The following is a 25,490-nucleotide window of genomic DNA, read 5'->3' on the forward strand; positions in this document are numbered from 1 at the left end:
AGCTTACCCATTAAAATCAAACTAAAATACTTCATTTTTAATAGCTTAACATTGTTCATGGTGTAATGATACACTTGATAATAATGGAATTTTTTTTTATTGTACTTGATATGAGGTACAGGAATTGTGTGCTTATTTTGACAGTATAATATCACCAAAGACCCGAGTGGGCTCATCCATTCATTTACTCTGCTCTTCCCAGGGTGCTAGTTTTTGGTTTTTAGGATTGACCACATTTGGTCTCCAGTTGGCTGTCGTTGCTAAGTATCACATGCTTACACAACAGCGCCCTCACACTGGAAACAGTAATGTTTTGATATATGTCCCTAGAAGAGTGAAGGAAAGTCCTTAAGCCCCCTGACATATTTCCCCTCATATCTCACTGGCCAGAATTGGGTGATACAGTTCATTCCTATTTTAAGTCATTGAATTATCCTGGTCAAGTTGGCTCATCAAGATTGAGCTATGGGGGCGCCTGGGTGGCTCAGTGGGTTGAGCCGCTGCCTTCGGCTCAGGTCATGATCTCAGGGTCCTGGGATCGAGTCCCGCATCGGGCTCTCTGCTCAGCAGGGAGCCTGCTTCCTCCTCTCTCTCTGCCTGCCTCTCTGTCTGCTTGTGATCTCTGTCAAATAAATAAATAAAATCTTTAAAAAAAAAAAAAGGATTGAGCTATGGACCTGAAAAGTTCTCAAGCCTGTAGTGGCAGGAGGTGACTATGTTCTCTTTCCGCACACAGTTGCTAAATCCGAACACAGTTGGGAATTTGTTAACAAATATGTCTTGGGTGGTATGGGAAGTCAGCTTTTTCTGTCACAAAACCTGTTACCTGCTGAGTTCAGGGTACGTTTAGAGAAGTACTGTTGAGATCCTTGCCTTTGAGAGGTGTTGTGTAGTATAGGAGAGAGAATAGATACGTGTGGCAAAGAGGCTATGGGGGGGGGGCGCCTGGGTGGCTCAGTGGGTTAAGCCGCTGCCTTTGGCTCAGGTCATGATCTCAGGGTCCTGGGATCGAGTCCCGCATGGGGCTCTCTGCTCAGCAGGGAGCCTGCTTCCCTCTCTCTCTCTGCCTGCCTCTCTGTCTACTTGTGATCTCTCTCTGTCAAATAAATAAATAAAATCTTTAAAAAAAAAAAAAAAAGAGGCTATAGGGGTTTGGTGGGGAAGCTTCCGCCTCTGCTCAGGGTAGTTAAGAAGTGTCAGCAGCTTCTCAGATACTTTATCAGGTTACTGATATTTATAAACTCCCCTTCGTATTCCACTTACATTGGGGCCAGCAAACTTTCTTGTGTTAAGAATCTGATGTAAACATAGCTGTGGAATAATTTTGGAAATCATGAACTGTGAGTCCTCCCACTGTACTACTTTTTTTCAAGGTTGTTTTGACCCTTCTGGGTTGTTTACATTTCTGTGTGAAGTGTAGGATTATCTCATCAAGTTCTGTAATAAAAGACTGCTGGGATTTTGATATGGATTGCATTGAATATGCAGATCCATTCTTGGAGAATTATATTAACAATTTTTAAAAAGATTTTTATTTGTTTATTGATAGATCACAAGTAGACAGAGAGGCAGGCAGAGAGAGGGAGAAATAGCCTCCCTGCTGAGCAGAGAGCCCAATTCGGGCCTCAATCCCAGGACCCTGGGATCATGACCTGAGCTGAAGGCAGAGGTTTAACCCACTGAGCCACCCAGGCGCCCTATATTAACAATATTAAATATTCTTGATTCATGGGCATGGAATACCTGTATATTTATTTCAACTTTATTTTGTTTCAGTATACAACTTTAACTCTTTGTTAAACTATTCCTAGGTTTTTTATGCTGTTGTAAGTGGAATTGTTTTATCAATTAAAAAAAATCTGATGGTAAATATTTTAGGCTTTGCAGCTGTTCAGCTCTGCCAGTGTAGCACAAAAGCAGCCTTTGACATGCTTAAATGAATGAGCATTGCTAAATTTCAGTAGAACAATTTACAAAAACTGGTGGTAGATTTAGACTGTGGGTTATAGTTTGCCAGCCCCTGCTCTAATATTTCCTGTACTCTTTCCTTTCCTCCTCAGGATGCTTTTGGTATTCTCGTCCATTTATTTTTTAAAACTTTATGTTAGTGTAGTTTAGACTTACAGAACAATTGCAAAGATTATATAGACAGATTTCATAAACCCCACACCCATTTCCTTCTATCATTAGCATCTTAATTAATATGGTATATTTATAAAAATTAGTGAACCAGTGTCCATACTTTACCATTATCTAAAGTCCACACTTTATTCATATTTTCTTGGTCTTTACTGAATGTCCTTTTTCTGTTCAAGTATTTCATTACATTTAGTTGTCATGTCTCCTTAAGTTCTTCTGGGCGGTGGTAGTTTCACACACTTCACTTGTTTTTGATGACCCTCACAGTTTTCATGAGTCCTGGTTAGACATATTGTTGTAGGATATCCCTCAGATGGGATTCATTGGATGTTTTCCTCAATACTAGGGTGAGATAATGGGTTTGGGGGAGGAAGCCCAGAAAAATGAAGTGCCATTTTCAATACATTATATCAAGGATTAAAAAAATAATCACTGTTGAGGGGCGTCTGGGTTGCTCAGTGGGTTAAAGCCTCTGCCTTCGGCTCAGGTCATGATCCCAGGGAGCCTGCTTCCTCCTCTCTCTGTGTCTGCCTCTCTGCCTGCTTGTGATCTCTGTCTGTCAAATAAATAAATAAAAGCTTTAAAAAAAATCACTGTTGATGTTAACATTTTCCCTGAGGTAGTGTTTTTCACCTTTCTTTATAAAGTTACTCTTTCCGCCTCTTTCTATATTCACTCTTTGGAGGAGAGTATGTGCACCTCACATTCGAAGAATGGGAAGTTATGCCTCACTTTCTTGAGTGCAGAGTACCTATGTAAATTATTTGGGGTTCTCTGCTTAGGAGTTTTGTCTGTTTTCCCCCATTTGTTTACTATGTCATCTTTTTAGTATAAACATACTTGTTTTATAATTTGAGTTATAATCCAAAACAGCTTTATTTTGTTGCTCATACTGCTCCAGCTTTAGCCATTGGGAGCTCTTTGACATATCCTCATGTTTTTGTTGTTTTCTTAGGTTTTGTGTATTTGTTGTTAGTTGTTACTGTTGTTGTTTTAGCACTTACATTCTGGCACTACAAGATATTCCCAGTTCCTCTTGTATATTTCCTGCCTTAGTCCTAAAATTAACCATTTCTCCAAGGAGCCCTGGCTCCTTTGTTGGAAAATTGTATTTGAAATTAAGACCTGGGGGGCGCCTGGGTGGCTCAGTGGGTTAAGGCCTCTGCTTTCGGCTCGGGTCATGGTCCCAGGGTCCTGGGATCGAGCCCCGCATCGGGCTCTCTGCTCGGCAGGGAGCCCGCTTCCTCCTCTCTCTCTGCCTGCCTCTCTGCCTACTTGTGATCTCTCTCTCTCTCTCTCTCTCTCTCTGTCAAATAAATAAATAAATAAAAATTTTAAAAAAAAAAAAGAAAGAAAGAAACTAAGACCTGGGTACCAGATACTTAAAGTGCTGTTGGGCTGCCAGGGTGTCATTACTTTTAGGTTCTCAGGTGACAGGTCAAGGAAAATATCTGTGTGAATATTAGTCTGTGTATATACATATATCTATAAATATTTCTGTATGTGCCTGTCTATATCCGTGTGAAGCTAGAATAAGTTCATAATGATATCCAAATCTAATCTGTTATCACATGGCTCATTCTATCTCTCCCCCTTTATTTATAACCTTCCACTCAGGCAGTGAAAAAAGTAACTCCCACCATTTGCCATCCGTTTACTTAATTGTTCAGTTCCAGGACACTGGTTTCAGAATTGTTATCTCTACCCCTGTGGGGAACACATTTTTCAGTTAGAGTACAGTGCTTATGTGAAGTTTCTTTTGCCTTCAATCTAACAGACTCTACACATTCCTAATGTTACTTAGATCACAAACTTTCCCCCCTGCTCTCTCCAGTGAAGTTGATTCATACATTCCTAATACAGTTAGCTCTTTGTCACATTCTGCAGTCCAGGCTGAGATTCTCTGACCTCTTAAATATTTTTTTTAAATTAACATGTATTAAGGTTCACTCTTTGCATTCTGAAAGTCTGTGGGTTTTGATACAGATACACAGTGCCACTTATCTACCATTACAGTGTGACATGTAAGTTTCACTGCCTGAAAAAGTCCCATGTGGTTCAACTGTTTTAACTTCCCCTTCCACCCCTAGCAACCACTGACCTGTTTACCACCTCTATAGTTGTACCTAAATGGAATCATATACCATATAGCCTTCCAGACTTGCTTCTTTTCACTTAGCAGTATGCATTTAAATTCTGTTATCCAGCAATTGCATGGACTGCGTAAGTGACATGTTGGGCATCTTCTCATATAGTTATTTTCTGTATCATTTTTGGTTAGGAATCTATTCAGATTCCTCCCTCCCAACCTCATTTTATAATTAGGGGATTTATTAAGTCATTTAACAAGAAATCTGATGGAAAGAGTTTTGGGATTAACTCATTTAGCATATAAGCAGTATAATCAAGAACCCAGGTACTTTGTGTTTTCTGTGTATTGATTTGTCTGGCTCTTGTGGTCTCAAGGTGGCTGTCGTAGTTCCAGCCTTCATGAAGTCCAGAGGCAGCCAAGAGACTGCCTCTTTCTGCATCTTTCTCTCATCCTTTTTACCATTGCATTTTTTAAAAAGATTTTATTTATTTATTTGACACAGAGAGATCACAAGTAGGCAGAGAGGCAGGCAGAGAGAGAGAGAGAAGCAGGCTCCCTGCTGAGCAGAGAGCCCGATGCGGGACTCGATCCCAGGACCCTGAGATCATGACCTGAGCCGAAGGCAGAGGCTCAACCCACTGAGCCACCCAGGCGCCCCTACTATTGCATTTTTAAATTGAGATATAGTCACATAAAATTCACTATATTCAAGTGTACTATTCATTTATTTTAGTATATTCACAAGTTTTTGCAACTGTCACCACTGTCAGAACATTTTCGTCTCCCCAAAATGAAACCCAGTACCCATTAGTAATCGTTCTTCGTTTTCCCCTACTCTCAAGCCTTGGCGACCACTAATCTGCTCCCTCCCTTTGGAATTGTATATTCTGGGCATTTCACTTAAATGGAAATCATACTATAGTGTTGCCTTTCCTCCTGGCTTTTCTTAATTAGCATTATGTTTTCAATGTTCATCCATGTTGTAGCATGCATTGATACTTCATTCTTTTTTACGGCTGAATAATATTGCTTTGTATGGATATACCACTTTTTGTTTATTCATTCATCAGTTGGTAGACATTTGGGTTGTTTCCACATTTTGTTACTGTGAATACTGCTGTATGAACATTTGTTGATGAGTTTCTGTATGAATATATATTTTCAGTTGTCTTAGGTATTGGAGTACAATTGCTGATAATTATATGGTAACTGTTCATAATTTTGAGGAATTGCCAAAGTATTTTCCACAGTGGTTGTACCATTTTATATTCCCAACAATTCTGTATGAGGACTGTTTAAATCCTCATGAGTGCTTATTACTATATTTTTAAAATATCCATTCTGGTGGTTCTGAAGTGGTACCTCACTGGTTTTGATATTCATTGCCCTTGTGGCTAATGATGTTGAACATCTTTTCATGTGTTTATTGATCACTTGTGTATCTTCTTTCAAGGAATGTTTATACAAGCTCTTTGCCCGTTTTTAAATTGGGTTACTTGTTATTTTATAAGTGAGTTGTAAGAGCTCTTGATTGAAGTCCCTTATCAGGTATGAATTTTGCAAATACTTTATTCCACTCTATGGCTTGTCTTTTGTTCTTTGAGCAGTGTTTTTCACAGTGTAAGTTTTTAATTTTAATGCAGTCCAACATATTAACTTTTTTTTTTTTTGGCGTGGATAGTGAGGTTAGTGCTTTATATACAAACTCATGAAGCTAAGGGCTCTTCTTTTAGCTTTGTGATCTTTTTGAGTTTCCTTTTTAAAAAAATTTGGTAAAATAAACATAACTAAAAATTCACCATTTTAGCCATTTGGTAGGTAAATGGCACTGAAACCAGTGGCATTTAAGAACATTAACATTGTTGTGCAACCATTACCCATTGTCCTTCTCCAGAGCTTAATCATTTGAAACTGAGCTCTCTACCCATTGAACAGTAACTCATCATTTCCCTTTGTCTCTAGCCTCTGACAATCACCATTCTACTTTGTCTCTTTGAATCTCTACATTCTTGCCAACACTTGCTGTTTTCAGGTTTTTAAATTTTTTTTCTTTATAATCATAGCCGTCCTAATGACCATGAGGTACTATCATTGTTGTTTAACTTTGCATTTCCCTAGTGATAAGTGATGTGGAGCATCTTTTCATGTATTTTTTTTGTCCTTTGCCCATTTTTGCATCTATTTGGTTTATAGGAGGTTTTTTTTTTTATAAAGATTTTATTAATTTATTTGACAGACAGATCACAAGTAGGCAGAGAAGCAATGGGGGGGGGGAGCAGACTCCCCGCTGAGCAGAGAGCCCGATGCGGGGCTCGATCCCAGGACCCTGAGACCATGACCCGAGCCGAAGGCAGAGGCCTTAACCCACTGAGCCATCCAGGCGCCCCTATAGGAGTTTTTTTAAACATATAATCTGGGTATTCCTCATTGGATATATGACTTGTAAATATTTCTTCCATTCTCTGGGTTCCCTTTTCAGTCTGCTGATAATGCCCCATGATGCACAAAAGTTTCTTTTTTTTTTTCTTTTTTTAAGATATTTATTTATTTATTTAACAGACTACAAGTAGGCAGAGAGGCAGGCAGATAGAGAGAGGAGGAAGCAGGCTTTCCACTGAGGAGAGAGCCCGATGCGGGGCTCTATCCCAGGACCCTGGGATCATGACCTGAGCCGAAGGCAGAGGCTTTAACCCACTGAGCCACCCAGGTGCCCCCAAAAGTTTCTTTTTGATTAATCAGATTATCTATTTTTTTTTCTTTTGTTGCCCTTTTTTTTTAATGGCATGGAGGAAAGCATTGTCAAATCCAATGTCATGAAACTTCCCTCCTGTGTTTTCTTCCAAGAGTTTATAGTTCTAGCTTTTACATTTAGTGCTTTGATACATTCTGAATTCAATTTTTTTTAAGATTTTATTTATTTATTTGTCAGAGAGAGAGGGAGAGAGAGCGAGCACAGGCAGACAGAGAGGCAGGCAGAGGCAGAGGGAGAAGCAGGCTCCCTGAGCAAGGAGCCCGATGTGGGACTCGATCCCAGGACGCTGGGATCATGACCTGAGCCGAAGGCAGCTGCTTAAACAATTGAGCCACCCAGGCGTCCCTGAATTCAATTTTTGTACATGATGTGAGGTTAGGCCCAGCTTTATTATTTTGCTTATGAATATCCAGTGTTCCCAGCACCATGTGTTGAAGAGACTATTCTCCATTGAATGGTCTTAGGACTCTTGTTGCAAATCATTCGGCTGTTACACAGGTGTTTATTTCTGTACTCTTATTATTATATTCGATTGGTCTTTAATGTCTGTTTTTATGCTAGTACCATACTGTTTTGATAAGCTTTGTAGTATGCTTTAAATGCATGAAATGTGAGTACTGGGTTGTTGTTCTTTTTTTTTTTTTTTTTTTAAAGATTTTATTTATTTATTTGTCAGAGAGAGAGGGAGAGAGAGCGAGCACAGGCAGACAGAGAGGCAGGCAGAGGCAGAGGGAGAAGCAGGCTCCCTGCCGAGCAAGGAGCCCGATGTGGGACTCGATCCCAGGACGCTGAGATCATGACCTGAGCCGAAGGCAGCTGCTTAACCAACTGAGCCACCCAGGCGTCCCGGGTTGTTTTTTTTTTTTAAATTGTTTTGGCTGTTATTTCAGGGTCACTTGAGATTCCATATGAATTATAGAATGGGTTTTCCCTTTTTTGCAAAAAATGTAATTGGGATTTTTTGTAGGGATGACATTGAATCCATAGATCACTTAGGGCCATTCACATCTAGACAACATTAAGTTTCCTGATTCATGAACATGGAATATCTTTCCATTTATTTTTGGTCTTCTTAATTCCTTTCAGCAATGTTTTGTCATTTTCAATGTTAAAGTATTTTGCCTGCCTGGTTCATTTTTCTTGTAAAAGGAATCGTTTTTGTAATTTCCTTTTAGATTGTTCATTGTTAGGGTATAGAAATGCAACTGAGTGGTGCCTGGGTGGCTCAGTCAGTTAAGTGGCTGCCTTCTGCTCAGGTGGAAATGTCAGGATCATGGGATCTAGCCTTTCTGCAGGCTCCTTGCTCAGCAGGGAGCCTGCTCCTCTTCCACTCCCACCCCCAACCCCGCCTTGCACCCTCCCCATTCGGGGAGGTTGTCTCTCAAACAAAGATATTAAAATCTTTAAAGAAAGGTGCAACTGATACTTGCATGTTGATTTTTTTTTTTTTTGGGTCCTGCAATTTTGCTGAATTCATTTTTAGCTCTAATTTTTTTTTTTTTAAATAAACTTGAGGGCTCTCTATATGTAAGATGATGGCATCCCCAAACAGAAATGATTTTACTTCTTCCTTTCCAGTTTGGATGCTTTTTTTTTTCTTTTTCATATATGTAATTACTGTGCCTAGAACTCCCACTACTATGATGTATAAAATTGTGTTGAAAGCAGGAATCCTTTCCATGTTCTGATCTTTTTTTTTTTTTAAAGATTTTATTTATTTATTTGACAGAGATCACAAGCAGGCAGAGAGGCAGGCAGAAAGAGAGGAGGAAGCAGGCTCCCCGCTGAGCAGAGAGGCCAATATGGGGCTCGATCCCAGGACCCGGAGATCATGACCTGAGCCGAAGGCAGTGGCTTAACCCACTGAGCCACCCAGGCGCACCTCCATGTTCTGATCTTAAAGGAAAAGTTTTTTCAGCCTTTCACTATTGACTTTGATGTTAGGTGTGGATTTTTCGTATGTGGCATTTATCATTTTGAGATAATTTCCTTTTATCCTTTTTAAGATTTTTTTTTTTTTTATCATGAAAGGCTGTTGAGTTTGTGAGATGCTTTTTCTGCATCAGTGGAGATGATCATGTATTTTCCCCCCCTTCATTTTAATGTGATGGTGTTCCGTTGATTGATTTTCATAGGTGAACTTTTATTAATTCCAGGAATAAATCTCACTTGGCCATGGTATTAGAGAGAGCCCTTTTAGCAGGTTGCTGAATTTATTTTGTTAGTATTGTGTTAAGGATTTTTGTATCATTAGCATAAGGAAAATTAATCTGTAGTTGTCTTTTCTTATAGTATCTTCTTTTCTTTGGTACAGGTAAATGCTGTCTTCATAAAATGTGTTAGGAAGTGTTTCTTCTCTTTTGAGAAGACTTTGAGAGTGATTGATTTTAATTCTGCTTTAAATGTTTGGTAGAATTTTCCTGATGAAGCCATGAGGTCCAGGACTTTTCTTTGTTGAGTAGTTTTTGATCACTGATCCAATTCCCTTACTAGTTCTAGGTATATTCAGATAGCCCATTTCTTAATGATTCAGTCTTATTAGTAGGTTGGGTGTTTCTAGAAATCTGTCCATTTGATCTAGTTTACCTAATCCATTGGCTACAGATGCTCATAATACTCTCTCATAACCTCCCGTTTATTTCCTATTTTAGTGATTTAAATGTTCCCCCTGTTTTCATGGTCACTTTCCCTGTTTGGATAGTTTGATGATTCTCTGTTGCTTTTCTGTTCAGTATTGCATTTATTTCTGCTCTAACCCTTTATTATTTCTTTCCTTTTTCTTGCCTTGGTTGGTTTTGCTTTTCACAGTGAAAAGTTAGGTTATTGATAGCAGATCTTTTTTTTTTTTCTTAAATAATAAGGCATGTATAGCTATAAAATTCCCTGTAACCACTGCTTTAAAACAGCATTCAACAAACTTTGATATGTTTTCTCATTTTTGTTCATCCGAAAGTTGTGATCTTCTTGTGATTTCTTATTTGACCTATGGTTGTTTAGGTGTGTACTGTTTAATACCCACATATTTGTGAATTTTCCATATTTTTTTATGTTACTGATTTCTAGTTTCATTACATTGTGGTCCAGAGAATGTAGTGTATATGATTTCAATCTTTTTAATTTATTTAGACTTGTTTTATGGTATTTCTGTGTACATCTGAGAAGAGTATACTGCTGTAGTTGGGTGGAGTGTTCAGTAAACGTTAGGTCTAGTTAGTGTAGTGTTACTAAAATAGCCTATTTTACTTCCTTGTTGATCTTCTAATTGTTCTATTCATTATTAGAAGTGGGTATAGAAGTCTCCAATTATTATTATTGAGTTGTATATTTGTGCCTTTTATTTATTTATTTATTTATTTTTAAAAAGATTTTATTTATTTATTTGACAGAGAGAAATCACAAGTAGATGGAGAGGCAGGCAGAGAGAGAGAGGGAAGCAGGCTCCCCGCTGAGCAGAGAGCCCGATGCGGGACTCGATCCCAGGACCCTGAGATCATGACCTGAGCCGAAGGCAGCGGCTTAACCCACTGAGCCACCCAGGTGCCCCTATTTATTTATTTTTTAAGATTTTTATTTATTTATTTGACAGACAGAGATCACAAGCTGGCAGAGAGAGAGAGAGAGAGAGAGAGAGAGGAGAAAGCAGGCTCCCTGCTGAGCAGAGAGCCTGGTGTGGGGCTCGACATGACCTGAGCCGAAGGCAGAGGTTTTAAACCCACTGAGCCACCCAGGCTCCCTGTGCCTTTTATTTTTAAAGGGTATGAGTGCCAGTAGGTGAGGGAGCATGAATGATTTGTTACATAATATGAATATCCTTGATATTGACTATAAAGACATCTTGTAAGTCAACATGAAGGATTCATTCTCCATTGAAAAGATATGCAGAGCAATGAACAATTTGTAGGCATATACAGCTTTCTTAAAAACACAGGAAGTTCTGTTTCACTTGTAATTACAGAAATGCAAAAGAAAATGATATAACCATTAAGTCTAATTAGCAAAAAATATGTAGTCTTAGAATATGGGGAGATTCAGATACTGTATTGCATTTTATTTTATTCTCAAACATTGTTACTGATACTATAGGTTACTCTTTTTTTTTTTTTTTTTAAAGATTGTATTTATTGGGTTCCTGGGTGGTTCAGTGGGTTAAGCTTCTGCCTTCGGCTCAGGTCATGATCTTAGGGTCCTGGGATCGAGTCCCCCATCGGGCTCTCTGCTTGGCAGGGAGTCTGCTTCCTCCTCTCTCTCTCTCTCTGCCTGCCTCTCTGCCTACTTGTGATTTCTCTCTGTCAAATAAATAAAAATCTTAAAAAAAAATAAAGGTTGTATTTATTTATTTGAGAGAGAGAGCATGAGAGGGGAGAATGTCAGAAGGGGAAGCTGACTCCCCACGGAGCTGGAACCCCAGTGGGATGCGGGACTTGATCCCAGGATTTTGGGATCATGACCTGAGCCTAAAGTAGTTACTCAACCTCCTGAACCACCCAGGCGTCCCTGTAGGTGACTCTTTAAACTTTTTTTTTGGCAACCTCTTTGAAGCTTTTTAGTTTTCTTCCGTTTTGTTATGAATACTCCCCCATATTCATCACCCTACTTCAATAGTTAAAAACACACAAGACCAATCTTATTTTACCTGCGTTTTCATTAAACTGGTCCTCACATACCAGCTAAATTGAATCCAAGCTTTGTGTTTGTTTCATTTTGGCAAGAATACTTTATAAGTGGTCTATTTCTCGTGTGTTGCATCATACATCAAATAACCTTTGACTCTATGATTTAATTGATCGGGTTTCAGGTCTTATCAGTTTGATTATTCCCTTATAAAGTGCCTCATCAGCTTTTACCTCATGGTTTTAACAGCTATTAATGGTTGGACTATATTAGATTACAAAGTGGCAGGATTTTAAGTTAATCATTCTGTCATTCATTATCAAAAATTTTTTTAAATTTTTTTTTTATTTGACAGAGATCACAAGTAGGCAGAGAGGCAGGTGGGAGTGGGGAAGCAGGCTCCCTGCTGAGCAGAGAGCCCGATGCGGGGCTCTATCCCAGGACCCTGGGGTCATGACCTTAGCTGAAGGCAGAGGCTTTAACCCACCGAGCTACCCAGGTGCCCTATTATCAAATTTAAAAAAACCAAAACTTTTCTTAGTCAAATATTTGGTTATGCTAAGATGCAGAAAAGCAGGATAAATGCTTTCTTTTTCCCTCTCCTTCGTATTTAGCAGTTCTCAGAATAATGGCTTAGTTTTCTGGCATCCTCCAAAGATCTCTGGACTTGGAAATTTGAACACATTTAATAATGTTTTAATCAATGGCAGACATTACTCTCTTTACTCAGTCTTTGCCCAGTGGGAATTAACGTCAGGTTGGCTCCTGAATCCTTTCAGTATGACTGTAGTCTTCAATAACATCTTCGCTTTTGGCAATGTAAGTTCCAGAGTCAATTGTATTTTTTTTTTAAGATTTTATTTATTTATTTGACAGAGAGAGATCACAAGTAGGCAGAGAGGCAGGCAGAGAGAGAGGAAGGGAAGCAGGCTCCCTGCCGAGCAGAGAGCCCGATGTGGTACTCGATCCCAGGACCCTGAGATCATGACCTGAGCTGAAGGCAGTGGCCTAATCCACTGAGCCACCCAGGCACCCCTCAATTGTATTTTTTACCCCAAATCTGGAATTAGCTATTTGTCCAAAAAGTCCCATTTTTTTTTTAAGTGGGAAATGATATTTGAAGACCACAATTTTGGGCCCTGGGCGGGTGGTGTGGTATTCACTCCTGTAGGGTTGCTCATTTTTTTTCTAGGTCTTTTCAGTGGCTCAAACTAGAAAATTCTAACTTTTTCATTAAGGTAATGCAGATCATAATGTATATATTTTTTAAACCAAATTTAGAATTTCAGATTTTTACTATTTTGATTTAATATTTTATCTTTTCTCTTACAATGAAAATCTTGTTCCCTAGTGACAATAGCATGGTAACTTATTATATTCTACTTACACTTGAAAGTTTCAAAAAATAAAAAGTGTTATTACTACCAACATGATTACTCAAAACAGTTTAAAATTTCATTTTCTTTTTACCCTTAGGATATAGCTTCTAAGAATATTCCTTCAAATTCTGTGTTTTAAAGCAACTAAACCACAACTCTTGATACATGGGTAGGTTGATGTATTTAATTTGGATTTGATTTTGTTTTAGAATTAGCTGAAGCAGTTCCCTGGTTCCAAAGTTAAATGTATGAACCAACATAAGAAATCTAGGGCGCCTGGGTGGCTCAGTGGGTTAAGCCACTGCCTTCGGCTCAGGTCATGATCTGAGGGTCCTGGGATCGACTCCCGCATCGGGCTCTCTGCTTAGCCGGGAGCCTGCTTCCTCCTCTCTCTCTCTCTGCCTGCCTCTCTGCCTACTTGTGATCTCTCTGTCCAAAAAAAAAAAAAAAAAATCTAGCTTCCATCCTGTCGCTTTCATTCCCTTCTCTCCTTCCTGTATGTAATTGCTTGGATGCTTATTTTTCTTGACATCTTGTTTTTTTGTTTACTCAAATAAATGTGTGTGCAAACGTATTCATACTCTTCAGCCCTCTCTCACGTGAAAAAGGTACTAACATTGCACATTATTCTATACCTTGCTCTTTTGGTGTTTTATTTGTTTGGCAGCAGTAGTGTTCCCATAGCCTTGTGCACATGACACTTCATATTTTTGCCATATTGTCTGTGTGAGAAATCACTACAGTGGGGTTATTGCTTCAGAGGATAAATATATAAGTAATTTGGCTAAATATTGCCACATTGTTCCATTTCTCATCCCTTTAGCAGTGTAAGATCATATTGTCAAACTTCTGAAATTTTTACCATTCTAATAGTGAGGAATTAGATGAGTATGGCTTGATTTTGCATTTTTCTTGTAATAAAGTTGTTGAAGGGCTGTTCTATGAACTGTTAATATCTCTTACCCATCTTTTTGTTGGGTTGTTAGTCTTCTCGATTTTTCTAGAAACATTTTAAATGTTAGAGCTGTTAGCTGATTAGCTGACATAGTAAGTTGAAGTAGTTTTTTCACTCAGTTTGTACAGCTTTTTTTTTTTTTTTTAAGATTTTATTTATTTAGAGAGTTTGCATGAGCAGGCTGAGAGGCAGAGGAACAGAGAGAATCTCAAGCGGCCTCTGTGCTGATTGTGGAGCTGTATGTGTGGCTCAGTTTCACTACCCTGAGATCATGACTGGAGCCAAAACCAAGAATTTAATGTTTAATCTACTGAACCCTCCAGGTGCCCCTGTACAGCTTTTTGATTACAGTTGGTTGAATTTTATTTATTTAAGATTTTATTTATTTATTTGACAGAGAGAACTCACAAGTAGGCAGAGAGGCAGGCAGAGAGAGAGGAAGGGAAGCAGGCCCCCTGCTGAGCAGAGAGCCCAATGCGGGACTCGATCCCAGGACCCTGAGACCACGACCTGAGCCGAAGGCAGCAGCTTAACCCACTGAGCCACCCATGTGCCCCAGTTGGTTGAATTTTAATTATAATTTGATTACAGTTGAATAAAAAAGAAAGCAGTATATCCACATAATGGAATATTATTTGGCCATAAAATTGAATGATGAACATGGATGATTCTTAAAAACATGCTAAGTGCATGAAGCGAGGCAAAGTAGGCCACATGCTGGATGATTCCATTTATATATGATTCTAGAATAGGCAAATCCATAGAGACAGAAAGTATGTTAGTCATTGCTAGGAAATGGGGTGAGGGGAGATTGGGGCGTGACTGCTCTTAGATATGAGGTTTCTTTTTGGGGTAATGAAAATATTCCAGAATTAGATAGTGGTGGTAATTTTAGATTATTTATTTATTTATTTGAGAGAGAGAGACAGAGAGAGCATGAGCGAGGAGAAGGTCAGAGAGCGAAGCAGACTCCCCATGGAGCTGGGAGCCTCATGTGGGACTCGATCCCAGGACTCCAGGATCACGCCCTGAGCCGAAGGCAGTCGTCCAACCAACTGCGCCAAGTGGTGGTAATTTTACAACCTTGTGAATATACTAATAATCACTGTATGCTTGGAAATGGCTAATTTAATGGAATGTGATTTATAGCTCAAGGAAAAAATTAAAAATGCATATCATCACTCTAATCATGAGAACATTAAACAAATTCAAATGGGAAGGCATTCTACACAATAACTGGTAAAGAGTATACCAGTGGTCCTCAAAAGTGTCACGATCATGAAAGTAAAAAATAAAAGTCTTAGTAGCTATCTCAGGTTGGAAAAACCCAAGGAAACTGAGAACAAAATGCAGTGCTAAATCCTGGATTAGATCCTAAACCAGGAAAAAGAAAAGATGAGTGAGAAAAATGGTGACATTCAGATAACATATAAATTAGCTTAAAGTAGAATAGCAATGTTAATGTTTAGATTTGGATAATTATACTGTAGTTATCTAAGACATTAGTATTTGGGGAAGTTTGGTGAAGGATATACTGGAACCCTGTACTGGTTTTGTAACTTTTCTGTGGGTTTTAAATTGTTTAAAAAAATAGAGTGGGTGACTCAGTTGGTTGAGCGTCTGAGTCTTAGTTTTGGCTCAGGTCATCAGGGTCTTTCTCCTTCTGCCCCCCCCCCCGCCCCTTGCACATTCTCTCTCTAAAATAAATCTTTTTTTAAAAAAAATCATTTAAAAATAAAAATAATTATTAAATTATTAATTGCAGCAATATTAAAAGTGGAAACTCTCTAGTAAACATCAGTGGTGGAATGGTTAAAATTATGGTACCTCTGTACAGTGGAATATTGTGTAGCTCTTATAAAGAATGAAGATTTGCATGCAGTGACATGGAAATAGATAAAGGGTGGCTCAGTGGGTTAAGCAGCTGCCTTCGGCTCAGGTCATGATCTCAGGGTCCTGGGATCAAGACCTGCGTCGGGCTCTCTGCTCAGCAGGGAGCCTGCTTCCTCCTCTCTCTCTCTCTGTCTGCCTCTCTGCCTACTTGTGAGCTCTCTTTGTCAAATAAATAAATAAAATCTTAAAAAAAAAAGGCAACATGTGTATTATATTACCAGTTATGAAAAAGTATGTTTTTACCTATGAATGTACATGCATAAAAATATGACAGATTTCTGGGCGCCTGGGTGGCTCAGTGGGTTAAGCCGCTGCCTTCGGCTCAGGTCATGATCTCAGGGTCCTGGGATCGAGTCCCGCATCGGGCTCTCTGCTCAGCAGGGAGCCTGCTTCCCTCTCTCTCTCTATGCCTGCCTCTCCGTCTACTTGTGATTTCTCTCTGTCAAATAAATAAATAAAATCTTTAAAAAAAAATATGACAGATTTCTAACATTGTGAGTACCTATGAAAATTAGAACATGTAGGGGCTCCTGGGTGGCTCAGTGGGTTAGGGCCTCTGCCTTCAGCTCAGGTCATGATCCCAGGGTTCTGGGATTGAGCCCCGCGTCAGGCTCTCTGCTCTGCAGGGAACCTGCTTTCTCCCCTCTATCTCTCTGCTGCCTCTCTGCCTACTTGTGATTTCTCTCTGTCAAATAAATAAAATCTTAAAAAAAAAAAAGAAAATTAGAACATGTATATTGCCTTAAGGTTTTACAATGTTCATATATTAGTGTAACGGTTGTAATTTCTTAAGTATATATATTCCATATAAAAGAACGCAAAAAGAGATTTGTCTCCTGCTTTTAAAACATTAGGTGGAAGAGAAATGCTAAGTGCAGTTATGTATTCCTTTAATACTGGCTTTCATAAATTTGATATTTTGCTTCTTTGTATTCAGGCTCATGAGCTGACTTTTAGGAATATGTGTTCAGTGAATCTTTGGTTGTTGCTCTGTTCTACTTTGAATGAAATCCCAGGGAATACTTGTTTTGCACAGTGTTTGTTTGTTTGTTTGTTTGTTTTTGATAACTAGTTATAAACTTCTGAATAGCCAGAGTGATGTTAAACCCCTACTCACTTCTCTTTGGGAGAGAATTATGATAGGCTTATTTAACAGGTCTGAGTCTAGATGTTGTTTTCCTTCTTAAGCAACACAATGTTAATTCCTCAAATTAAGAAAAAAAAAAGATACTCCGTGCTTATTATTTCCTATTATGTGTAGTATACAGTCTTTACACAAAATGCTGGGGACCATGTTTTTTATTCACCTTCAGGCTAACTTCAGTATGTTAGGAAAATCATTAGTTCTCACTGAGGACCTTCTGGCTCCATTTTAGAACAGTTTCCCTTTATTGATTTTTCACAGTTATGTGTGGACTGAGCGATGAGACTGGAGAATTACCAAAGGGATCTCAAGAAAGTTTAGTTTAAACTTAATCATGAGGGCAAAGGGGAGGAGGTTATATCACTTAATGATTGCTACATAATAAACTATTCCCAAATTTAGTGACTTTAAAACACCAACCATTTATGACAATTCTTTGGGCTAAGGTCAGCTTGGGGTTCTTCACTGGATTTGTGTGGAGTCACTCATGCTTCCATAGTCATCTTCAGGCTTGATGGAGTTGGGTGATCTTAGCCTTGTTCCTCTGCCAGGCAGCTGGTAGTGGCTGTTCACGCTGGTTGGTCCAGCGTGGCCTCAATAGGGAGGACTTCATATGCTTTCCTCCTCTTGTGCCTATAAGGCATTTCCATGTGGTCTTGAAGGCCTCTGGAGTCCATATTGTCACTTCACCTGACATCTGTTGGTTTGTTGTTAAACCAGCCCAGATTGAGGGAAGTGGAGAAATAGACTCCACCTTATTATGGCATAGACAGCACAGTCATATTGCAAAAAGATTATTATGTGCACAGAAATTCAGAATTTGTAGCTCAGTTTTTATAGTCTTCTGCAGGTGTCATGTATTGACATATGTATTTTAGAATAGTCACTCTGTGGTATCCAGAAAGATTTGGAGAAGGCAGGGTAGAGAAATCAAGGTAGAGTGAAGAGGCCATTGCAGTCATCTGTGGGAGAGATGGTAGTAGGAATGAGTAAAGACATCACCATATACTTCTAAACATCTCAACCTGTTCCATACTGATTTATAAAAGAGCAAATGGAGAGACAAGCCATTGAACTAATCCAGAGAGGCTGCACTAGATCAGGCTCAACTGGAAATTTGTTAAAGTTTTTCTCATTACCTCAGATAATTTAAGTGAGAAAGTTGTGATACTTTTTTTCATCAGCATACTGGCCACCAAGAGCTTGAGAAGAATTGGATGGACGGCAGACTTACTCTTGTTACCTTCTTATGTCTAGTTGCCCACACCATACCAAGGCCTGCCTGCCTATCGTATTACATTTCTTTTATGTATCACAGGTATTGACTAGTAATAGTTGATAGGTCAATTAAAGTAATTAGATAGAGGTGAGAATAAGAACGTGTTTTTATTTTAGAAGAGGTGTTTGTTAGACAATTTCTAATCGATACATCTAAGCATATAATACATAAACAAAAAGGTAGCGTTGTCTGGTTTTTTGCAGGGTGTTAAAATAGCATAATATCCTAAAAATATATCACACAGTTTAAAGTGTGTGTCTGTTTTTTTTCTTTTTTTTTTTTTAAAGATTTTATTTATTTATTTGACAGAGACAGATCACAAGTAGGCAGAGAGGCAGGCAGAGAAAGAGAGGAGGAAGCAGGCTCCCTGCTGAGCAGAGAGCCCGATGCGGGACTCGATCCCAGGACCCTGAGATCATGACCTGAGCCGAAGGCAGTGGCTTAACCCACTGAGCCACCCAGGCACCCATGTCTGTTCTTGTATTTAATCAGCATTGCCATCACATGGATCTCTATCCCAGTGGTCTCCGTAAAAAGAGCTTCATTGCCTAGGAAAAAGCACCAAACCGTGGAAGCTGCAAATGAGAAATAGAGCTGCTTTCTTTGGCTTCCTGTTGTGTGCATTTTCAGAGTTTCGTGAGATTCTTATATGCATGATGCTTAATAAATAAAATGAATGATTCAAAAACAATTGACATTCTTGCCCAGTGTACGGAAGCAATTGTTTTTTTATAGTGTGTGGTTGGTGACTATCAGAATTTTTACCCAAACAGCTGGGAATTATTAGTTAATGCATATAGGCTCATTTACTTTTTAAAAATTATTTTTTGCCACCACTTCTACATCTTTTTTCTGTAGATTTTTAAAACAGATTCCAAACATACTCTCATTTCACAAATACATTACTGTGTATCTCTAAGAGATAAGGATCTTTTAAAAACACACCTTACTTCAAAACCATTATTACAAAGAGTATAATTCTTTTTTTTTTTTTTTTAAAGATTATTTATTTATTTATTTATTTGACAGAGAGAAATCACAAGTAGATGGAGAGGCAGGCAGAGAGAGAGAGAGAGAGGGAAGCAGGCTCCCTGCTGAGCAGAGAGCCCGATGCGGGACTCGATCCCAGGACCCTGAGATCATGACCTGAGCCGAAGGCAGCGGCTTAACCCACTGAGCCACCCAGGCGCCCCAAGAGTATAATTCTTTAGTATCAGCTAATACCCAGTCCATTTTCAAATTTCCATGATTGTCTCAGGATTGTCTTTTTTCAGGTAGTTTGAGTCAAACCCCAGAGTCACACAGTATTGCATTTGGTTAATATTTCTTAAATTTCTTCTAATCTGTGTACTAACATCATTCTCCCTCCTTTTTCTTTTTTTCTTTGCCCATACCATTTCCTTGTTGAAGAAACTGGAACATCTGCTTTAAAAATTTTTCCACATTTTGGGTTTTGCTGTTTAAAAGCTCAGAGAAAAGATATTAGTCTCTGAAGAAGAGATCCTTCTTCCATCGCCTATATTTTGTGGTGTGCTTAGTACTCTAGTGGGGTAAAAGGAGGGCTATTTGGATACATCATTGAACAAAGACAAAAATTTTTTCCTTCCTAGCATTTAAATTACCATTCCATGGGCAGTAGACAAAAATGAATCCTAAAGTTTGTTGGAAATCCTCTAGAAAACAGTAAGAGCATAACAAGGGGATAGGGAGGTGTGGGACCTTGTTGGACAAGGGGGATGTGGGGCTGAATGCCCTGGAAGTCTAAGAGGGCAGAGCAGAGGAGTTGCCAGGATCGGATTTACGTTTAAACGGAGGCACTGCCGCTGCTGTGCAGTGGGTGAAAGGGCAGGGGTGGAAAGCTACTCTGTAACCTGGAAAAGAGATGGTAAAGGATTAGATAGAGGGCAGTGCGGGGAGAGCCAAGGGTGAAGGCCAAGTTTCTATCTCTAGCAGCTAGAACGACTTCATGCGGAGCGTCTCAGAAGGTTTAATCAGAGGCAGAGGCTGATTAGTTACTGCCATTTCTGTTCACTATTCTGTTGGTAAAGGACTACTGAAAACTAGTGCTTTTTGAAGGTTATGTTCATGGCCTTTTGTTTTGGAGGGGTTGAATTGTTAGATGCTTAAATATTTTCTCTTTTAAATTTTGTGAAATGCTTTCTGTTTTTGCCTCATCTAATGGCATTTTAATATTTTATTTATTTATTTGACAGAGATCACAAGTAGGCAGAGAGGCAGGCAGAGAGAGAGAGGGGAGGAAGCAGGCTCCCCGCCGAACAGAGAGCCCGATGTGGGGCTCGATCCTAGAACCCTGGGACCATGACCTGAGCCGAAGGCAGAGGCTTTAACCCACTGAGCCACCCATGCGCCCCTCTAATGGCATTTTAAAGTACTTTTCATCGGACATTGTGAAAATTTAGAAATTTACAAGTTTGTATTTTTAATAACATTTGTTCTTGGCTCTTTGGAATTTTTCAAAACTATAAAAAATTAAAAGTAAAATTATATTCCCTTCTGGGCGCCTGGGTGGCTCAGTGGGTTGGGCCGCTGCCTTCGGCTCGGGTCATGGTCTCAGGGTCCTCGGATCGAGCCCCGCGTCGGGCTCTCTGCTTGACGGGGAGCCTGCTTCCTCCTCTCTCTCTCTGCCTGCCTCTCTGCCTATTTGTGATCTCTCTCTCTCTGTCAAATAAATAAATAAATAAAAATATTTAAAAAGAAATAAAAAAATTATATTCCCTTCATCTAAATTCAGCAGTTAACATTTTTGACATTTGCTTTAGGAAATATGTCTTTTTTTGTTTTTTTGTTGTTGGTTTGGTTTGTTTTTGTGTTTTCAGCCAAACCATTTGACATAAGTTGTAGACGTCAAGAACACCCATGTGATTATCTAATATAAAGTCCATATTCATATTTTATCCTTTTGTTCCCTTCTCTTCCAGGATCCAGTCCAGGATCCCCCATTTTGTTGTTGTGACTCTTGCCTCCTTCAATATGTATGAGTCTCCTGACCTTTACTTTCATCTTTTATGGCATTGGCATTTTTAAGGAGATTCCACGCCTGTTATATTATAGAACGTCCCACAGTTTGGATTTGTCTGATCATTTCCTTATGATTAGATTCCAGTGAAATGATGCAGATTTACTTCTACCTTTTAAAGACTTAAAAATATAAACATAGGAATAGTGAGGGGTTTACAGTCTTCTGTAAACATCACTTCCAGTTACTACCAAGTGGTAGCAAGGGGGGGGGGCTAATCTTGACAATGTCCTAAGTTTATTTTATACAGCATTTATTTTGTGTGTTAGATACCATTTTAGCAAAATGGATTTCTTTTATCTCGCTACTATTTTTCATAATAACTTTCTTCCTTTTTTAGCTACAAGGCTTTGGCAGACCAAGTGTATACCATGCTGCTATTGTCATCTTCCTAGAATTCTTTGCGTGGGGCTTGTTGACAACTCCAATGTTAACTGTAAGTATTGCTGAACAGGTCCTTGTTTATGAAAGCAAAACATAGGTTCTTAAGCATGTATCTCCAGGGCCAAATGTTTAGGTATGTGTTTGAGAGGCTCTCTTGATAGCGATTTGAAACAGCTTCTTCCACTGGGTTGTTTCCACTGTGTACACAGACTGTGAACTACCTGAGCAGCAAAATGCCTGGGCTGCACTTTAAGTATTCTTGGGTAGCAGGGTCCTCCCACTGACCCAGAATCTTGGAAGTGCTGTGAGTGAACTGTAGGTATTTAGGAATATGCACTAGGGGAAGTTATTACAAAGTTTTGTTGACCTTTGTAACTTACTTCGTGTGGATGTAATGGCCTTAGACCAAGAACTAGTAAATAGATTGGTAAGTACCTTGTAACAGTGAGAGTGATCATTGTTAAGAATGTTTAGATTTCCATATTTGGTAGCTGACTTACCTATAGCCACTTTTTGCTGAGGCTGCACTGAATTTCTTAGCAAGAACCTCGATGTTTGATATATGTTGTGGTTAGAGGAAGGGAGATGTGTAAGAAAGGATTGGCATGTAGATTTTGGGTGCTTAATTATTATTTTATTTTGTTTTTTAAAATATTTTATTTATTTGAATGAGAAAGTGCATCTGTACATGCGTACACAAGCAGGTGGAGGAGCAGAGGGAAAGAGAGAATTCCAAGCAAATTCTCTGCTGAGGACAGAGCCCCAGACAGGGCTCAATTTCAGGACCTTGAGATCACAACCTGAGCCAAAATCAAGAGTCAGACACTTACTCGACTGAGCCACCCAGGCACACCCCAATCACTAACAATCATACTAAAGATATTTTTAAATTGAAGAAAAAGATACTTTTTAATTGGCCTTATATTTCAGTTGTCTTAAATTGTTCTTTAAAAATCATTCGTGGTTAACTCTTCCCAATCACCATGTTGCCATGCCAGAGAATCCCTTTGGATACAGATGAACTTTGTTCCAAAATTAGCTTTAGAAAATAGGGTACTTTAAAGAGGCTGTTAGCCTCACATTAGACTTAGCTATTTTTATTCTTCTGGTGCATTAAAAATGAAATTTGATTAATTAAAATGACAGCTTGAATGGAATAGTCAAAAGATGCCTGTGTTTTTAAACCTCTGTTTTATTCTTTCTCATTACACTACCTTTTCCTTCCTAATGCTTTACTACAGAAGATAACTGGTTATTAGTTAGTGGGGTAAGTGGTCCCCATTTTAAGTTGAGAAGGCTGCTGTGTTCACCACTGTTTGGACTGCCTATGACACACTAACTGCTGAGGAGATATTTTCTTTGAATAATAGGAATATGCATTGTAGGCTCACATGTGTGTCCTTGAGGGATTTCTTTGAGATGTATTTTCAGTATGAGTATAGACATACCAGGCTACTTATTGTAAGGAAATAAGTTATTTAATTTTTAGTCTTAGCTCTCTGACTCTGTCCGTGTGCGTCCCCCGTGTCTATTCCCCTCACACCCCTGCCCCCGCTTATGTGTTAAGCGCCCTTTTTAAATTAAAAAAAAAAAAAAAAATTATTTATTTATTTTTTAATTTGACAGAGAGAAGGAGATCACAAGCAGGCAGAGAGGCAGGCAGAGAGAGAGGGGGAAACAGGCTCCTTGCTGAGCAGAGAGCCCAATGCGGGCCTCGATCCCAGGACCCTGTGAACATGACCTGAGCCAAAGGCAGAGGCTTAACCCACTGAGCCACCCAGGTGCCCTGTTAACCGTTTAAATAGTATTTTTCTAAGGCAACCAGGAATCTCCTATAGTGGCTCAGCAGGTTTCTCAATATGGAGTTAATCCTATAATCATGCTCTGGTAAGAATTCAAAGTGAAGTGAAGAACAACTTAATGTTTTTGAGGCCTTGTTAGAAATTCCAAAACCACTTTCCAGACAGTTAAAATCTTTGGGGACCTTTTTGGCCCTAGACCAGATTGTCAGATCTCTTTTAGTTTTAATTAATTAATTTTCGTATACATCCAAAGACTGATACTGCCCAATGCAGATAATTTTCCTAGGGGTTCTTTGTCCTCATTAGACCCTCGAATGCAGCCTTAGAAACCAGCTAAAATGCTGCTTTATTTCCTCTTTGCAGTTTCTGAGCAGTTTTGCTGCTTGCAAAGATTTGGTTAAAATAAACATGTGTGAGGAGTACAGGGTTGCTGGCAGAGAGCCCAATGCGGGCCTCGATCTGACACACTATATTGTCATAGAAGAAGTGTTGCTGAGTTAATAGTTGGGTTCTTTCTCTTTTTTTCTGAGCTCTTGGTGTTGCTAAATTAAGCTAAATGTCCTTTACTGTACTATCTCACTTAGCCTTTACACTATAGTTTGCTACCTCTATTTCTGTTCTGGCGGGTGTGGTTCCTTCCTAAAATATGGGAAGAGTCCCATATTTTAAAGAAAAAAGATTATCTCTGGCATATCCCCTCTACTTTCTGCCTTTTCTGGTTGGACAGAGAACTGATAATGTTAGGTTTTTTGATAAGGAAAGGATAAAATTAGGGTTTATTTCATTACAGCAGGAGTTCATTTATCCTCGTCTTTTATGTTGGGGTTTACTATTGTCATATAAGTAGTTCTTGGCATCCTGCATCTATCATCCACTTTGGTGTAACTGTTAGAATGATGGTTCATGTGTGGGTTTCTTCCATGCTATAACTAGTGGACAGCACTCTGTCCTGTTCCCTTCACGTGAGAAAAACAGCCTGATAAGGATTTGGAGATACAGAACAGGACCTGCATATTAATATGTTGTCCAGTCTGGCTGTCTGCGTCCTAGCACTCAGTAGAGTGGTCTGTTTGAAGCAGTATATGGAATTGGAGACTTTCCAAGATGGCGGAGAAGTGGGCGACCTTAGTTTTGTCTGGTCCCAGGAATTCAGCTAGATTGCTGTCAAATCATTCTGAATACCTGTGAACTCATCCTGAGATCTAAGAAAAGAATGCTCCAGTTCTACAAATAGAAAAGTGATCACATTCTGCAAGAATGACAAGACGGAAAAGCTCACCTCAAAAAAGAAAAAGAGACAGTACTGACAGCCAGAGACCTAATCAGTATGGATAGAAGTAAGATGTCAGAACTAGAATGTGGAATAATGATTATAGAGATACTAGCTGGCTCGAAAAAAGCCTAGAAGACGCTAGAGAATCCCTCTCTGGAGAAATGAAAGAACTAACATCTAATCAAGGTGAAATAAAAAAGGCTATTAATGAGATGCAATTTAAATAAATGGTAGCGGGGCGCCTGGGTGGCTCAGTGGGTTAAGCCACTCCCTTCGGCTCAGGTCATGGTCTCGGGGTCCTGGGATCAAGCCCCAAATCGGGCTCTCTGCTCGGCGGGGAGCCTGCTTCCTCCTCTCTCTCTGCCTGCCTCTCTGCCTTCTTGTGATCTCCGTCTGTCAAATAAATAAAATCTTTAAAAAAAAAATGGTGGCTCTAACTGCTAGGTTAAATGAGGCAGATGGCTGCCATTCCCATTGGAAATACGGACTTGAGCCCTGCTTATAGTCCTCCCTATCCCATTGCTGCTTTTCTAAGTAGGTCTTAGTTTGCATTCCAGGGCTTGGGGCTGTTACACAGCCAGGGTGCCAAGACTGGTGGCAGGTTCCCAGTCAGCCCCTGAATGCTTGGTGCTTAGCTGGCCAGGGTATTCATGGGGATGGGTAAGGTTTAATTTTCTGTTATGCTGGTACACAAAACAATTTGTGTTTTTACCCTGTGTCTAGTGATTTTGATAAATTCAGTTACTAATC

At 39.3% G+C, this 25,490-nt stretch overlaps 1 protein-coding gene across 4 annotated transcripts in view; it reads left to right on the forward strand.

The window, feature by feature from the left end:
- The window catches only part of MFSD14B (major facilitator superfamily domain containing 14B), an 85,508-nt gene that overhangs the window by 13,206 nt on the left and 46,812 nt on the right, over nt 1–25,490 (forward strand). For all 4 annotated transcript variants that reach the window (XM_044266020.1, XM_044266018.1, XM_044266019.1 and 1 more), the window contains exon 2: nt 21,622–21,717. In XM_044266020.1, coding sequence (XP_044121955.1) covers nt 21,622–21,717 — 96 coding nt within the window. The remainder of the gene's footprint in view (nt 1–21,621; nt 21,718–25,490) is intronic.

Source organism: Neovison vison, chromosome 9 (genome assembly GCF_020171115.1).
Source record: "Neovison vison isolate M4711 chromosome 9, ASM_NN_V1, whole genome shotgun sequence".
Classification (NCBI taxonomy): Eukaryota; Metazoa; Chordata; class Mammalia; order Carnivora; family Mustelidae; genus Neogale; species Neogale vison.